Here is a 12,515-nt window from a genome sequence, read left to right on the forward strand (position 1 = left end):
TTAAGTCTGTGTTGTTCTACAGGTGAGCAGGCGATATATACTACCTGTAGAGACACGGAATCGGACTTAAAGTGTACAGATTAACAACTGTTAGAAATTCAATGCAACACTCAATACCTTTCACAGATAAAGTAAATGAATGCCAAACAAATTCAGTTACTGTTATGTCGTCCAAGGGCTTCATAAAAATCTATTTGAGTAACTAGACACACATATTTATCTATGCACGCTCAAGGTTAGAAACTCAGCCAGCCCTGTACCCAGTCCTGGGGTTTCCAAACTGCCATCAATGAAGTTTATTATTTAAATAATTCAGTATCCAGGAGTGTGAGCAGCCCCTGTGAAACCCATTGCTCCTTCCCTTACAGCTGCATGAATAACTCCTAACAGTCAACCTGCAGACGCAGGGATTCAAGGACCATCGGCTCAGAGCAGATTTAGCAGGGGCTTGATTGTTCAAACTGCTGGTTCCTGTTGATCTCAATAATGAACCTAAACCAGGGGAGTTCTGAAGCCAGGTGCAGGACTGGTGGAAGTTTCTATCCCCGTACGCACTTGTGATTGTGGGCCGGGCTCTCACCTCGTGTTCTGTGATGTTAATAAGCAGCTCCTGCTGTAGAAACTGCTCTAGGATGTACTTGGGTGCCATGTCAACCAGTGACTAGGGGAGAGAACAGGGCAGGAACGCCATTAAAACAGGGTAACACTTTTCAAACCTCAACACGAAAATAAAGAATAAAAAAAATAATATATGTATATAGAATCCCATATACACCTGCTTGCTGTATATAAAAACAGAATATGCTAAACTAGCTCCCAGCTATACAGCAGTTTAATTTGCCCCAGACAAGGCTGCGGTTTTAAGCAGATGTTTTCGGTTTTATTTACAATGGTGCAACACACACTGCTGTGCAAAGCCATCAGGGACCGACACTGCTAGAACATCTTTAATGAGGCAGCGACGCATGCTGCTGCAGTTAATTTAAGCCTGCGTGATGAGCTGGAGGGAAAGCAGTGGTGGGCGTGCAGGCAGGCACCTGTTTGGCGGATGGTGTCATTCCCATCTGCACCACGATGCAGGCTCGGGTGATGTTCTCCTCCTGCATCCTCTGACAGTACATCTTGATGGTCTTGATCCCAACCTTGGGCTCCTCTGCAGACAAACACAAAGGCTAATATTAAACCATGTTCTATAGTGCAAGCTTCTTAAAGTTGCATTATTATTATTATTATTATTATTATTATTATTATTATTATTATTATTTAATTATGCTAATTTGCCAAGGTGCTTTACATAGAAAAATAAAACACAACAGCGCTAAATGTCTGCCTCAAGTCACGTGACACAGTTTCCTTACTTCTACCTGCAAAGGGCAATCACAGTGCTGGAGGTTCATTCCACTCCAGGATTAAGAGATGCACTATAATTTACTACTGCAGTGTCTTGACGGAGGCTTAACTGATTCAATGAAACAACTTAGAACAGTGTTGGCACAAATACCGGGAGTGGAATAGCCCTCCAAGGACCAGGATCCCCTGCGCTACACGATGCACACACCTGGAAAGAAGACAAACATCTGGTCCGTGGGGTCGTCGTTGTGAGCCACCAGCACTGTGAGGTCGGTTCTCCGGGGCCGCCCCTCGCTGGGTTTATCCCCAAACTGGTTCTTAAACTCCTCCAGGGTCTGGTCCAACTCGTCCTGCGTCACCAGGTAGCCCCTGTCGTGACACAGCTGCAGGGGATCAACAACAGAGAAGTCGATCAGAAAGAAAACACCGCAGGGCTTACACACGTGTTATGAGAATCACGGCTGAGTCGAGTTTGCAGAAAGAGAGCACCTTGGAAAAACAAACAAATACTAACTCCAATAAAAGCTCCTGCGGGATTTGTGTTAACTTTTTACTGGTACTGCTGCAAACACATATGGGCATTTTTCAACAGAACTGCAACCACTTTTAACCTATTTATTTAATCTATCTACCTACCTATCTATGTCTACATCTCTATCTATATCTGTCTACATTTCCATCTATCCATATCTCTCTCTCTCTCTATATATATATATATATATCCCTACCTATCTCTATATTATATATTTATTTATCTCTAGCTATCATACATTAAAAGGTAAAAGCATGCAGTTACAGTGTATATATACTTTGCAGTTTTAGAAGAAATACAATTAGAGAACACAAAACAAAGGAAGATAACTGGATAAACAGTAGCAGGATGTCTTTCTATCATTAACTACTGTAAACTACACAAATAGATTTAAATAGAAATTAGTGAGTGTAGCTACCACGGCACCAGAAGCACATCTATTATGTCTGTCTATCTTACACGTTTCGACAATCTGCTGATTCGGGTAAGCGTATACACAACACGCTTAGATTAACGCTGAATTCTGCACGGCTCTAACCTGCATGATGGTTTTCCTGATTTTCCACAGCCTGTAGGTCTCCTCTTCGTCATCCATGGTTCGATTATATGATAATAATAACAGTCTTAAAAAAAGCAGCTCCTAGATTTAACTCTGACACGCTCTCCCAGCCCGGCAGCGACCGCTAACTTCCGCAGCATGGAAATCACGTGTTCATTCGCTAAGGGAGCAGGACCTCCGGGTGACCATCGAGGATGCCAGTTTTTAGTTTTAATAATGTATAGTTATTGTTTTTTTAATCTTCGTTTGAAAATTTTCCTTTAAAATGCTATATGATATATATATATATATATAATATATAATATAATATATATTATATATGATATATATATAGACTTGAATCACAATAAAAGTGTTTTAATAATGATATCATGATAAACAAGTTAGGTTCGCAGCGCATCAAAGTAATGCCACATATCCACACGGGACGGCGCTAAATAAATAAATAAATAAATAAATAAATAAATATGTCAGCCCTGGATGGAAGACAATCTTTTTGACTGACAGCTTGTTGTTGCCGGTGAGGACGCCCAGGTGGGCGGAGCTCTGTGTAGCTGACGTCAGTTTGACTGACGGGCGGGCTGGTGACGTGCGGTGAAGTAGATTGAACTTTGAGCCAACATGGCGGACTCGAGGATTGCGGCTTCATCGTCATCTCCGCTGGGGAGAGCGCCGGGCGGGACCAGCCCTTTATAGAGGACTCTCGGGGTAATGTGACCATTCAAACGGGCTCTGCTGTTTGGGTAGTAGCTGCGAGAGTTTCTGCTCCAACTATGGTAAGAAAACTACATTATTAATTTGTTATGTCGTTATATATATATATATATATATATATATATATATATATATATATATATATATATATATGCAGCAATACGTACAAATCTCCATCAGTCTGTGCAACTGTTGGACCTCTTATTTACTTTGGTCAGATCACATAAATGAATAATAATAATAATAATAATAATAATAATAATAATAATAATAATAATAATAATAATAATAATAATACAGGCATGCTTAAATATGTCATTGCCCAATTGTGTTGGATTTGTAAAAATGAAATAAACAAGTAATCATAAATAATATGCCTTGCAGAAAAAGTGAAAGGATGCAGTTAAGGTAGGATAAAAGAAATTATACAACTTAGTGAAGTAAAGTTTGCTGCCCCAATTGCTGGAGGACCGGGGCGACTTTGGCTCCTGTGGGAGTGCGCATCCCGAATGCAGCCGTTTTGAAATCGTTGCAAGATTGTAGTTATCATGAATCGAATATATATATATATATATATATATATATATATATATATATATATATATATATAATATTATATATTATTATACCAAAATATATCGATGTACAAGTCCGTTTTTACGTATCAAAATATTTACGTATGTTTGAGTTGATTTTATTTTACTAAGGTCTAAAATCTCAACACAACGAAAAGTGCCATATTAAAAAATATCATAATTTCTTAAACTGTAAAAACAACCCCACGAAATAAGATTTTTTTTTTCTTTTGAATTTCAACATTAGTATTCATTACAAACATTAGCCTTGATTACAAACACATTCCGCGGCACGGGGGGTAAGCTCTTGATTTTGGACTGGCCACAAGAAGAACAATCTAATACACACTCAAAACTTTTTAAAAAGTACACGGTACCCTTTGACCTTAACTCCCTTTGTCCGGAAGAAATACCCGAATCAGAACATTTTAAAACCAAATCAAAAAACTAAATTTAAATATTTGGGGCGCTTTTTTGTTAAACACCATAATCACCTACAAACACAAAAATGACAAGATTGGTAGGTCTAGGAAATATTGAATAAGAAAATACTTAATACACACTAATTATGTATTGAGAGAGAGAGCACACTGGAGCATAAATTACACTGGGGGGGGGGGGGACAAACTAGAAGAAAAACTATTGACATATATTTTATTTTTATGTAATGTGTACAAAAACAAAATAATATGAACGCCTTTTATTGGCAGCCTCTTAACCTTACCAGAGCCCAACCCGGTGTGGCTATAGATGCTTCTGCTCAAGGTCTCATTACAACAGGAGCAGCTAGAGTGATCAAGCCTGTTAACCAGCATGACCCAACAACCCATCGTCAAGAGCATTGCCACTTCCTTTGGAGAGCGATTCCAGTCATTATTGAGCTTATTCAAAAGTTAAATACAGTTATTTTATTGGAATGTGTTCATTAAATCCTGCCATTATATACTTTGGAAGTGTTCTTTACAGAAAAAAAATTAAAAAGCTGAGGAGTGTGAGGTGTTTCTGGCGCCATATTATTCTTAGAAGGCATGAGGCTTGATCACCCTCAGTGTCTTCTAAACCTGTTAAAAGCCACGCCTACATGATGACAACACCCCACATGTCAGACAGGGAGGGGCCTGGTTTTTAGGAGGACTGCTTCTTTGCATGAACTGCCAATCACTTGTGAATCATATATATATATATATATATATAATATATATATATATATATATATATATGATTTAATAAAAATAAATGGACGATCTTTATTATGAAAGCTTAGGACTGACAGGCACTTATTAAAGAAAAAGATGACGGCTTGCCGAACAAGAAGCTAATTCTGGTGCGTTAAAAAAGCCGCCTTAAACGTTTAAAAACATTTTTTGCAGCGTTTTCATTTTAGATATGTTCAAGTTAAATGAAAACCAGTTCATTGTTTATTTTATTAAAATATAAAATTATGATGTACCGCCCTCATTACACTGTTTACTTGCATTATGGTCCGCTATGGGGTGGTGTCTGTATGTGGACAAAAAGCCTAAACTACTGCAGGCAAAGGAGGTTGCTGTGAGTGTTTTGTTTTGAATAAAGCCATTTAACCCTGCTGATGCTTGTGGTGGATCAGCTCAAACAGCACACAGCACAGTCTTTGTTTCAACACGCTTGGCCGTGATGTCAGTCCGAACACTGCAGTGGCTTTGCTTACATTGGCACAAGTGACATGCAAACAACAAAGTAGAATTGCACCAGTGTTAGGATGGACAGAACAACCCGTAAAAAACAAAAAAGCTCAGTTGTCACTGTTTTTGTCTGTGTTTTGTTGCTATTGTGTATAGTTTGTTTAGATAAATAAATACGTTTTGTTTGGGTCAGTGCTGTTTGTTAACAGAGAGATCTTTTTGATCAGGTTTCCATATTCTGATGCTGCTTATTTCTGGGAATGGAGTGAAACAGGGTTTCGTTGTCCTTACTTCACGTGTGCATTTTATATCTCACTATTGATCAAACGCAGTCACAGATGCGGGCGTTGATACTGATAGGACTGCCCAGTCCTGCACTGTTTGATAACGTGTGGGTAATTAGTGATCAAGCCAGTTTGCAGTTATCCAAAGAATCTGCTGTGTGTGTTGTGTAACTTGTGCGGTGTACGATTTTTTTTTTTTTTTTTTTTTTGTATTCCGTTTTTAAACAGATTGCAAGAGACATGTGATCCACACCAGTGTGTTTAAGGCGGTCAGTCATTATTGCATCATGCATTAGTCAGACAGACAACGAGGATTAAAGGTTGTCGGAGAGACTCTAGCAAATGCTTTGAGAATCTAGCCCGGAGTGTCATGCATGCAGGGCACTAATGAATATGTCATAACATTAAAACATGACTAAAAAAGAAAAGCTTTAAAAATAAATTTTAAATGTGGAAGCCGCACTTCTGCGTTCTTTTTCACTTCTACAGGCTTTACCCTAAACTGTGCAACAGTCGTTTCCCTTCCTCTGAAATTAGTGGAAACCCCCACACCACTACCTGTGATCACTACTGTTCGGAGCCAAATCAGTAATTGCACTGAGAAAAACCTGAGACTCGGCAAATGTCAGGTTTCAAGAATCTCCACTCCTGTCTTTTTAAAGGGTTGAACATATAGTACATTTTGAATACTTTTTTTTTTTTTTTTTTCCATTTAAACAAAGCAGGTGCTTGAAGTGGGTTTACTCTGCCCAGCGCTGTGTGACACACTGAATCACCACAGCCTCTGAAATAGAATTCAGAATTCTAAGAAGTCACTTATTTCACCGAGAGTGTAGATCTGGCACTCGGAATGCCAGTGACAAAGCATGCTGACCGTTTAAACCACAGCAGGTTCTTTAGAAGCAGACTAAGTGCATTAATATGGGGTTTTCTGCAGTTTTATTTAGATTTAATGACCTTTTAATAAAGGTGTGGGTGTTTGGTGGCTACCTTTGATCAATTTGAGAGTGAACTTTCTCTTGCATTCTCTGTATGATGGACCTGACTGACAAAGCAAAGAGTGTTTGAGAAATACACTCAGCTTGATTAGAGCCACAGGACACTTGGAAACATGCATTATAATACAGTGCCATTACAACCATGGCAGAGTTTCTTCCTTTATTTCTCTGAATGCACCACTTTAGTTCTTATACTCAACACTTGGAGCTCATTTTTATAGGTGTGTAGTGTACTTTGTCCATTAGTACACAAGAGTGACTTGTTGGTCTTATCAGTCCTGGTAATGGATGTCCCCTTTGACATACTACAGTAGCTTATTATCCTGATCCCTTATCAACTGGAATATCCGATTTTTAGTCAGCAAGGATTTCAGATTAATGATTAGTTTCATTTTGGACCTCGTAAAACGGAAAAGCCGTTGTTGGATGTGTCGGCAATACCAAAACTAACCAGGAATTGAGCTTGAATTTCATCAACATTCACTGCTGCTGCTGCTGCTTCACTTTCAGTGTTTTCATTTTGGGGTGTGATGAATTAAAAAGACGATTGTTTAAAGATGGTACTCTCGTGCAAATTTTAGTTCCTTTTTTAAAAGAGAAAAACGTTCCATAGTAAATGGATTTCCGGCCGTTGGTTGATCTAGACCCTTGTGCCTCTCCAATCCTGGTAGCTGTAATGATGAAGCGTGCAGTGGCCAGTCTTGTGGGTGGCAGATGGAAATGAGAGGCGAGTTACTGGCACTGCTAAGACTGACTGGTCCTTGGTTTTTCTTCCAGTGTGCGCAGGTGGAAGACTGGCAGAATGCCAAATCCATTTACGAGTTCACAGCCAAGGACATCGACGGAAATGAGGTTTCCATGGAGAAGTACAGGTCAGTCTTTACGCACTATGTGTGGAAAGGGTCAGTTCGTGTCCAGATGTTTAATCCTGCGGTACTCTTCTCCCAGATTCCCCTGTTTCTATAAATGTGTTTTTTTGTTTTGTCTTTTTTTAAAGTGTATTGCAGGGATATGATGTGGTGGTATATGCAGCTTCATCTTGACTGCAGGTTTACTGTGCTGTGAACAAATCATGCAGTTACAATATTTAATGAACATCAGGGACTCATTAGTTGCTATCAAATTAGACCTCCAGAGAACCTACCCTGGTCAACTGAGAACCTAAATGTAGAGGAACCGTCTGCCTTGGACAGTCGCCAGCGGCCCCCTCTCTGCCTTTTCAAAATTGTGAGCTAGGTTCCGTCCCCATCAGATTGTTATTCGCATACATGTCAAGTCTTGCTTATCTTGGTGGCAGTTTTAGAGTGTGTTTTTTTTTTTTTTTTCCACAAACCTCACTCTTTGTGTTTTCCCCATCTCCGCTCCACAGGGGCTACGTTTGCATCATCACAAACGTCGCCTCCAAGTGAGGAAAGACCCCTGTAAACTACACTCAGTTTGCGCAGATGCACGCTGCGTACGCTGAGAGAGGTTTGCGCATCCTGGGCTTCCCCAGCAACCAGTTTGGGAAACAGGTACGGTTATTAAAGAGGGTTTGGTGACCGCACAGCCGGTTAGGCTTCAGTTATCTGGCTGTTCAGATTGTAAAAGGACGTGGGTGGTTCTTCAGTTCTGCTGAAGCTCTCGGATCCAAGGGGTGGGGGGAAAAAAAAAGATAAAGAAAGGGTGTTTCATTCAAGATAAGAATGTGCTATCCTAAAAAGAAATAATATGTTCTAATGTACATTGTTTTATACAGTTTTATAAGTACATGTGTTTTATTTTAGTGTTTCCCGAAACTTGGTCTTGGGTCTCATTTCTCAATAGTTTTAAAAGATGTGATTATCTACAGTACACTGCACTAATATGCAACAGCTGTGACGGTAGCGTTCAGTTCTGTAAGTACAGTTCAGAAACGCTTTTGTTCTGGAAGTCTAAAAACACCAGGTAATGATTAAAGAAGAGCTGCTGAAGGAGGTGCTAATGACGCTTTGGAGCAATCTGTGCACTGCAAGCTGGGAGCTGTGGAAAGCAACTAACCCCCAAAAATGGAGCACACACACATACTAAAAGTTTTTTTTTTGTCAGGAGCCCGGGACGGAGGAGCAGATCAAGGAGTTTGCCAAGTCCTACGATGCAGAGTTTGACCTGTTCAGCAAAATCGACGTCAACGGCGATAACGCTCACCCCCTGTGGCGCTGGATGAAGTCTCAGCCCAAGGGGAAAGGGATGCTGGGAAAGTGAGTACACCTGCAGAATAACCCTTTATAGGTGCAGACCGTACTGTGTGCTGTCTCCAAACTGGGAGAACCGCTTGAGACCAGTGACAAGCACGGTCACCAAAAAGTGCTGATCACAGGCTAATACACCTGGTCATTTCAAGGATTGAAGTAGAAAGATGTATTTTAATAGCAGGTTCATGATTTTAGTTTTTCTCTCTCCTCTCAACAGCAACGTTAAGTGGAATTTCACCAAGGTAAGCTGTGGTTATTTGCTTTTCAATAGTAGTTTAGAAATTGCATGGACAGAGTTGGTGGCAGGGTGTGGTTTTTAAATTTGGTTTCCTAGCCCCTAGTTTGGCTTCAACAATAAGCAACTGCTGCCATTATTTATTATTATTATTATTATTAATAATATATATATATTTTTTAATGAAGTTCCCCTATTTTCTTGCACAGTCTGAATCTGCACTGTTTAAAAGGTCAGGGTTGGACTGTAATTGGAACAGATTTCAAGCTCTGAAAGTCACAATTTTTTGCAGTGACTTAAATGGCTTAAAAGGATTGTCTGGAGGGTGGGGGACAAGTAATCCGAATGATAAATTGTGGTGATACGTGAAAAAAGCCTATCGTGTGCTATAGGAGTCCGAGCCCCCAATTTAACTTTAAGTACCCAATGCAAAGAGAAAATCTGGTGCATGACCTTGTCTACTAATGAAAAGGAGCGACTAGTCTTTCACTAGGCTGGTGAGGTTCTGAGCCAAACTCCAGCTGTGCAGTGGTGTCTGTGTGAGATCCTCAGTGTGATGGATATGTCTGCCAATTCAATGACTTAAAATGTTTTATTTCAGTTTCTCATTGACAGAGAGGGACAGGTTGTGAAGAGGTATTCGCCAATGGAAGATCCAAGCGTAAGTGAAACAGCTTTCCTTGAGTGTGGAGTGTGCAGGGTACAACGTGGGCTGGACCATTACTTGCATCTCTGATTAGAGATTTGCGCAACACTTTAGATGCTTTTTTGTGGCTGTCCACTAATTCATTTTGAAAGTCATCCAAAACATTAAGTCATGAGCTGTGACTTGCTTCAAGCCTCGTTGTTCTAAAATGTGTAATGATGCTAAATCAGGGCATGTAGACACAGAGGTCTGTTTTGTCTTTAGTACACGCTGTTCTGTTCAGCCCAGCTGTGGATTTGACATGCACGATAAAGGATGTGCCATGCTCTTTAGTAAGGGTGCCAGTGTACTCCTCTAGTGACAGTGCCAGCTTGTTCGCTAATTTCAATAGAAGCACACACTTCATGTGGAACATTAAGTGTTAGGAAATCCAGTCGAGGTACACCTCAGCAGATACAGCACAAGCTTACGTGACATTAAGAATCCTGGTGTCTACATTAGCGGCACACACACACACAGGCTACATTTTAAGGGATGCCAAAAGCAAACTGGCAAGCCATGTCCTAATTATACACTTTCTGGATTGTATTTGTCCTAACATTGGAGTTTTGACGTGTGGGTTTTGGAGCATGTACACAATAGTCAATTGTTAAAGCTGACATTCATCACTTAAAACCTCTAGGGTGAGTATTTTTGTGTGTGTAATATATATTACACACAGTACCAGTCAAAAGTTTGAATATACTTGCTGGAAATTAGGTTTTTTTCATAATTGCCTATTTTACATCATATACGTTTCTGTAAATACTTGAAAATGAAAAAACATATTACAATATATAAAACAAGGAGTATCAAACCAATGTTCAAGAAAATTGTCTCTAAATCTTGGATTCCTCAAAATAGCCACCCTTTGCCTTAATAACAGCCTCACAAACACGAGGCATTCGGTTAACAAGTTTCAGCAGGAAATCACCCGACATGTCTTCCCAGCTCTTCTGCAGCAATTCCCAGAGATATAGGGCATTTATGGGTAGCTTTGCTTTGACATTTCTGTCCATACAAGTTCTATGGGATTGAGGTCTGGAGACTGGGCAGGCCAGGTCATTAGACTGAGTTGTCCTTCACTTTCCTTCTTCGCCAGATAGTTCTTGCACAACTTTGAGGTGTTTCGGGTCATTATCTTGCTGAAGAATGAAGGACTGCCCAACTAGCCGTAATCCTGATGGAATGGCATGCCTCTGAAGTATGCTATGATAGCCATGCTGGTTGAGCTTGCCATGGACTTGGTAAAGATCACCAACTCTGTCATCAGCAAAGCAACCCCAGACCATGACAGTGCCTCCTCCATGCTTGACAGTGGGAACCACACATGCACAACTCATGCTCTCCCTCTCAGCTTCTTACAAATACTCGGCAGTTGGACCCAAATATTTCCAATTTTGATTCATTGGTCCATAAGACCGACTTCCACTCCTCAAACGTCTAGTTTTATGTTTTTTGGCCCAGGCAAGTCTCTTCCTCTTATTCTGCACTCTTGGTGGTTTCTTTGCAGCAATTCTTCCAGTTAGGCCAGCTTCACGCAATCTCCTCTGAACAGTTGATGTTGAAACATCTGTACTTCTAGTAACATTTAGCTGAGCTTTTATTTCAGGGGCAGTTAATCGCCGGTTTCGCAGACTTGTGACTTGAATGAACTTGTTCTCCGATTCTGAGGTCACCCTTGGCCTGCCTGACCTTGTTTGGTCCTCATGAGTGCCAGTTCTTCAAATCGTTTGATGGTCTTGGCCACAGCAGTTACAGACACTTGCAAAGTTCGTGTGATTTGTCTTAAAGATTGACCTTCATTTCTTAAAGTAATTACAGACTGTCTTTTTTCTTTGCTTAACTGAGTGTATTTTGTCATTTTCTGCTCCCTTACATTCAGGAATGATAAACTTGTGCTTATGCTACCTATATTTATAGTAATCGTGGACCCTCACCTGTTAACAATAATTGGTGACAAAATATTAATTAGGTAACATGCTAGTTAACTCAGAGAACATCTAACAAAAACACTTAGGCCAGTGTTCTAACACAGTGTTATACACGTTTCAGACTTTTAACTGACTTGGGCTTCAGACTGAAATCCCCTTGCTTTGGGTGACCATTTCATTGAAATTGACAAGATTTACATTTTCATTTAAATTAATTTTTGAATGCAATTCACTTATGATTATCAGCTTGTAAGTATACGTATAATATAATGAAAATCATGAAAAACCTGGTTTCAAGCAGGTGTACTCAAACTTTTGACTGGTAGTGTGTGTGTGTGTGTGTGTGTGTATGTGTATATATATATAATATATATATGTGTGTGTGTGTGTGTTGGTGTTTTTTTTTTTTTTCAAACAGGTGGTTGAAAAGGATCTTGCAAAGTACCTGTAGTCCTGTTTGAATAACCGAATCCTGCTGTGTCCTCCTCTCCTGCGCCCGGCTAGGAGTCTGAGTTTGGAACCCCAGACCAGTGACGGCTTGCCTGTAAACCCGTCTCTAACGGGGAGGGCAGGTCTGATGAAACAAGGCGTGCAACCTTCTGGGAGGAAACGCAGATGCCAAGTAATGCCGCACGAGGGGATGCGCTCACATCTTCTTACTTTAGCATCTTGCACTAATTTTCAATATGTTTTATATGCCTGTTCAAATACATGCTAATTTTGTAATGCACAATAAAACTCATTCACCATTGTGTTTGAGTATTCTTCCTGGTTG

At 40.1% G+C, this 12,515-nt stretch overlaps 1 protein-coding gene and 1 pseudogene across 1 annotated transcript; one reads left to right on the forward strand and one right to left on the reverse strand.

Annotated features, from left to right (window-relative positions):
- Positions 1-271: 271 nt before the first annotated feature.
- Positions 272-2,682, reverse strand: LOC121309267 (DNA-directed RNA polymerases I, II, and III subunit RPABC1-like). The gene is made up of 4 exons (XM_041242146.1): positions 2,421-2,682; positions 1,559-1,733; positions 1,038-1,153; positions 272-661 (listed from the first exon to the last, which is right to left on the reverse strand). Exons 1-4 carry the CDS (start codon positions 2,475-2,477, stop codon positions 287-289), a joined length of 723 nt encoding a protein of 240 aa, XP_041098080.1. The 5' UTR covers positions 2,478-2,682; the 3' UTR covers positions 272-286.
- A 370-nt stretch (positions 2,683-3,052) lies between these two features.
- Positions 3,053-12,491, forward strand: LOC121309268 (annotated as a pseudogene).
- The last annotated feature ends 24 nt before the right edge of the window (positions 12,492-12,515 follow it).

Source organism: Polyodon spathula, unplaced genomic scaffold (assembly GCF_017654505.1).
Source record: "Polyodon spathula isolate WHYD16114869_AA unplaced genomic scaffold, ASM1765450v1 scaffolds_1076, whole genome shotgun sequence".
Lineage (NCBI taxonomy): Eukaryota > Metazoa > Chordata > Actinopteri > Acipenseriformes > Polyodontidae > Polyodon > Polyodon spathula.

What these genes read in the sequence shown, in the direction of transcription:
- LOC121309267 (XM_041242146.1), bottom strand. Translation starts at nt 2,477, where the DNA reads ATGGATGACGAAGAGGAGACCTACAGGCTGTGGAAAATCAGGAAAACC. An exon ending in GATGTTTGTCTTCTTTCCAG is followed by an intron (nt 1,154 to 1,558) that starts GTGTGTGCATCG and finishes GTTTGTCTGCAG; the next exon opens with AGGAGCCCAAGGTTGGGATC. An exon ending in TGACACCATCCGCCAAACAG is followed by an intron (nt 662 to 1,037) that starts GTGCCTGCCTGC and finishes TCTCTCCCCTAG; the next exon opens with TCACTGGTTGACATGGCACC.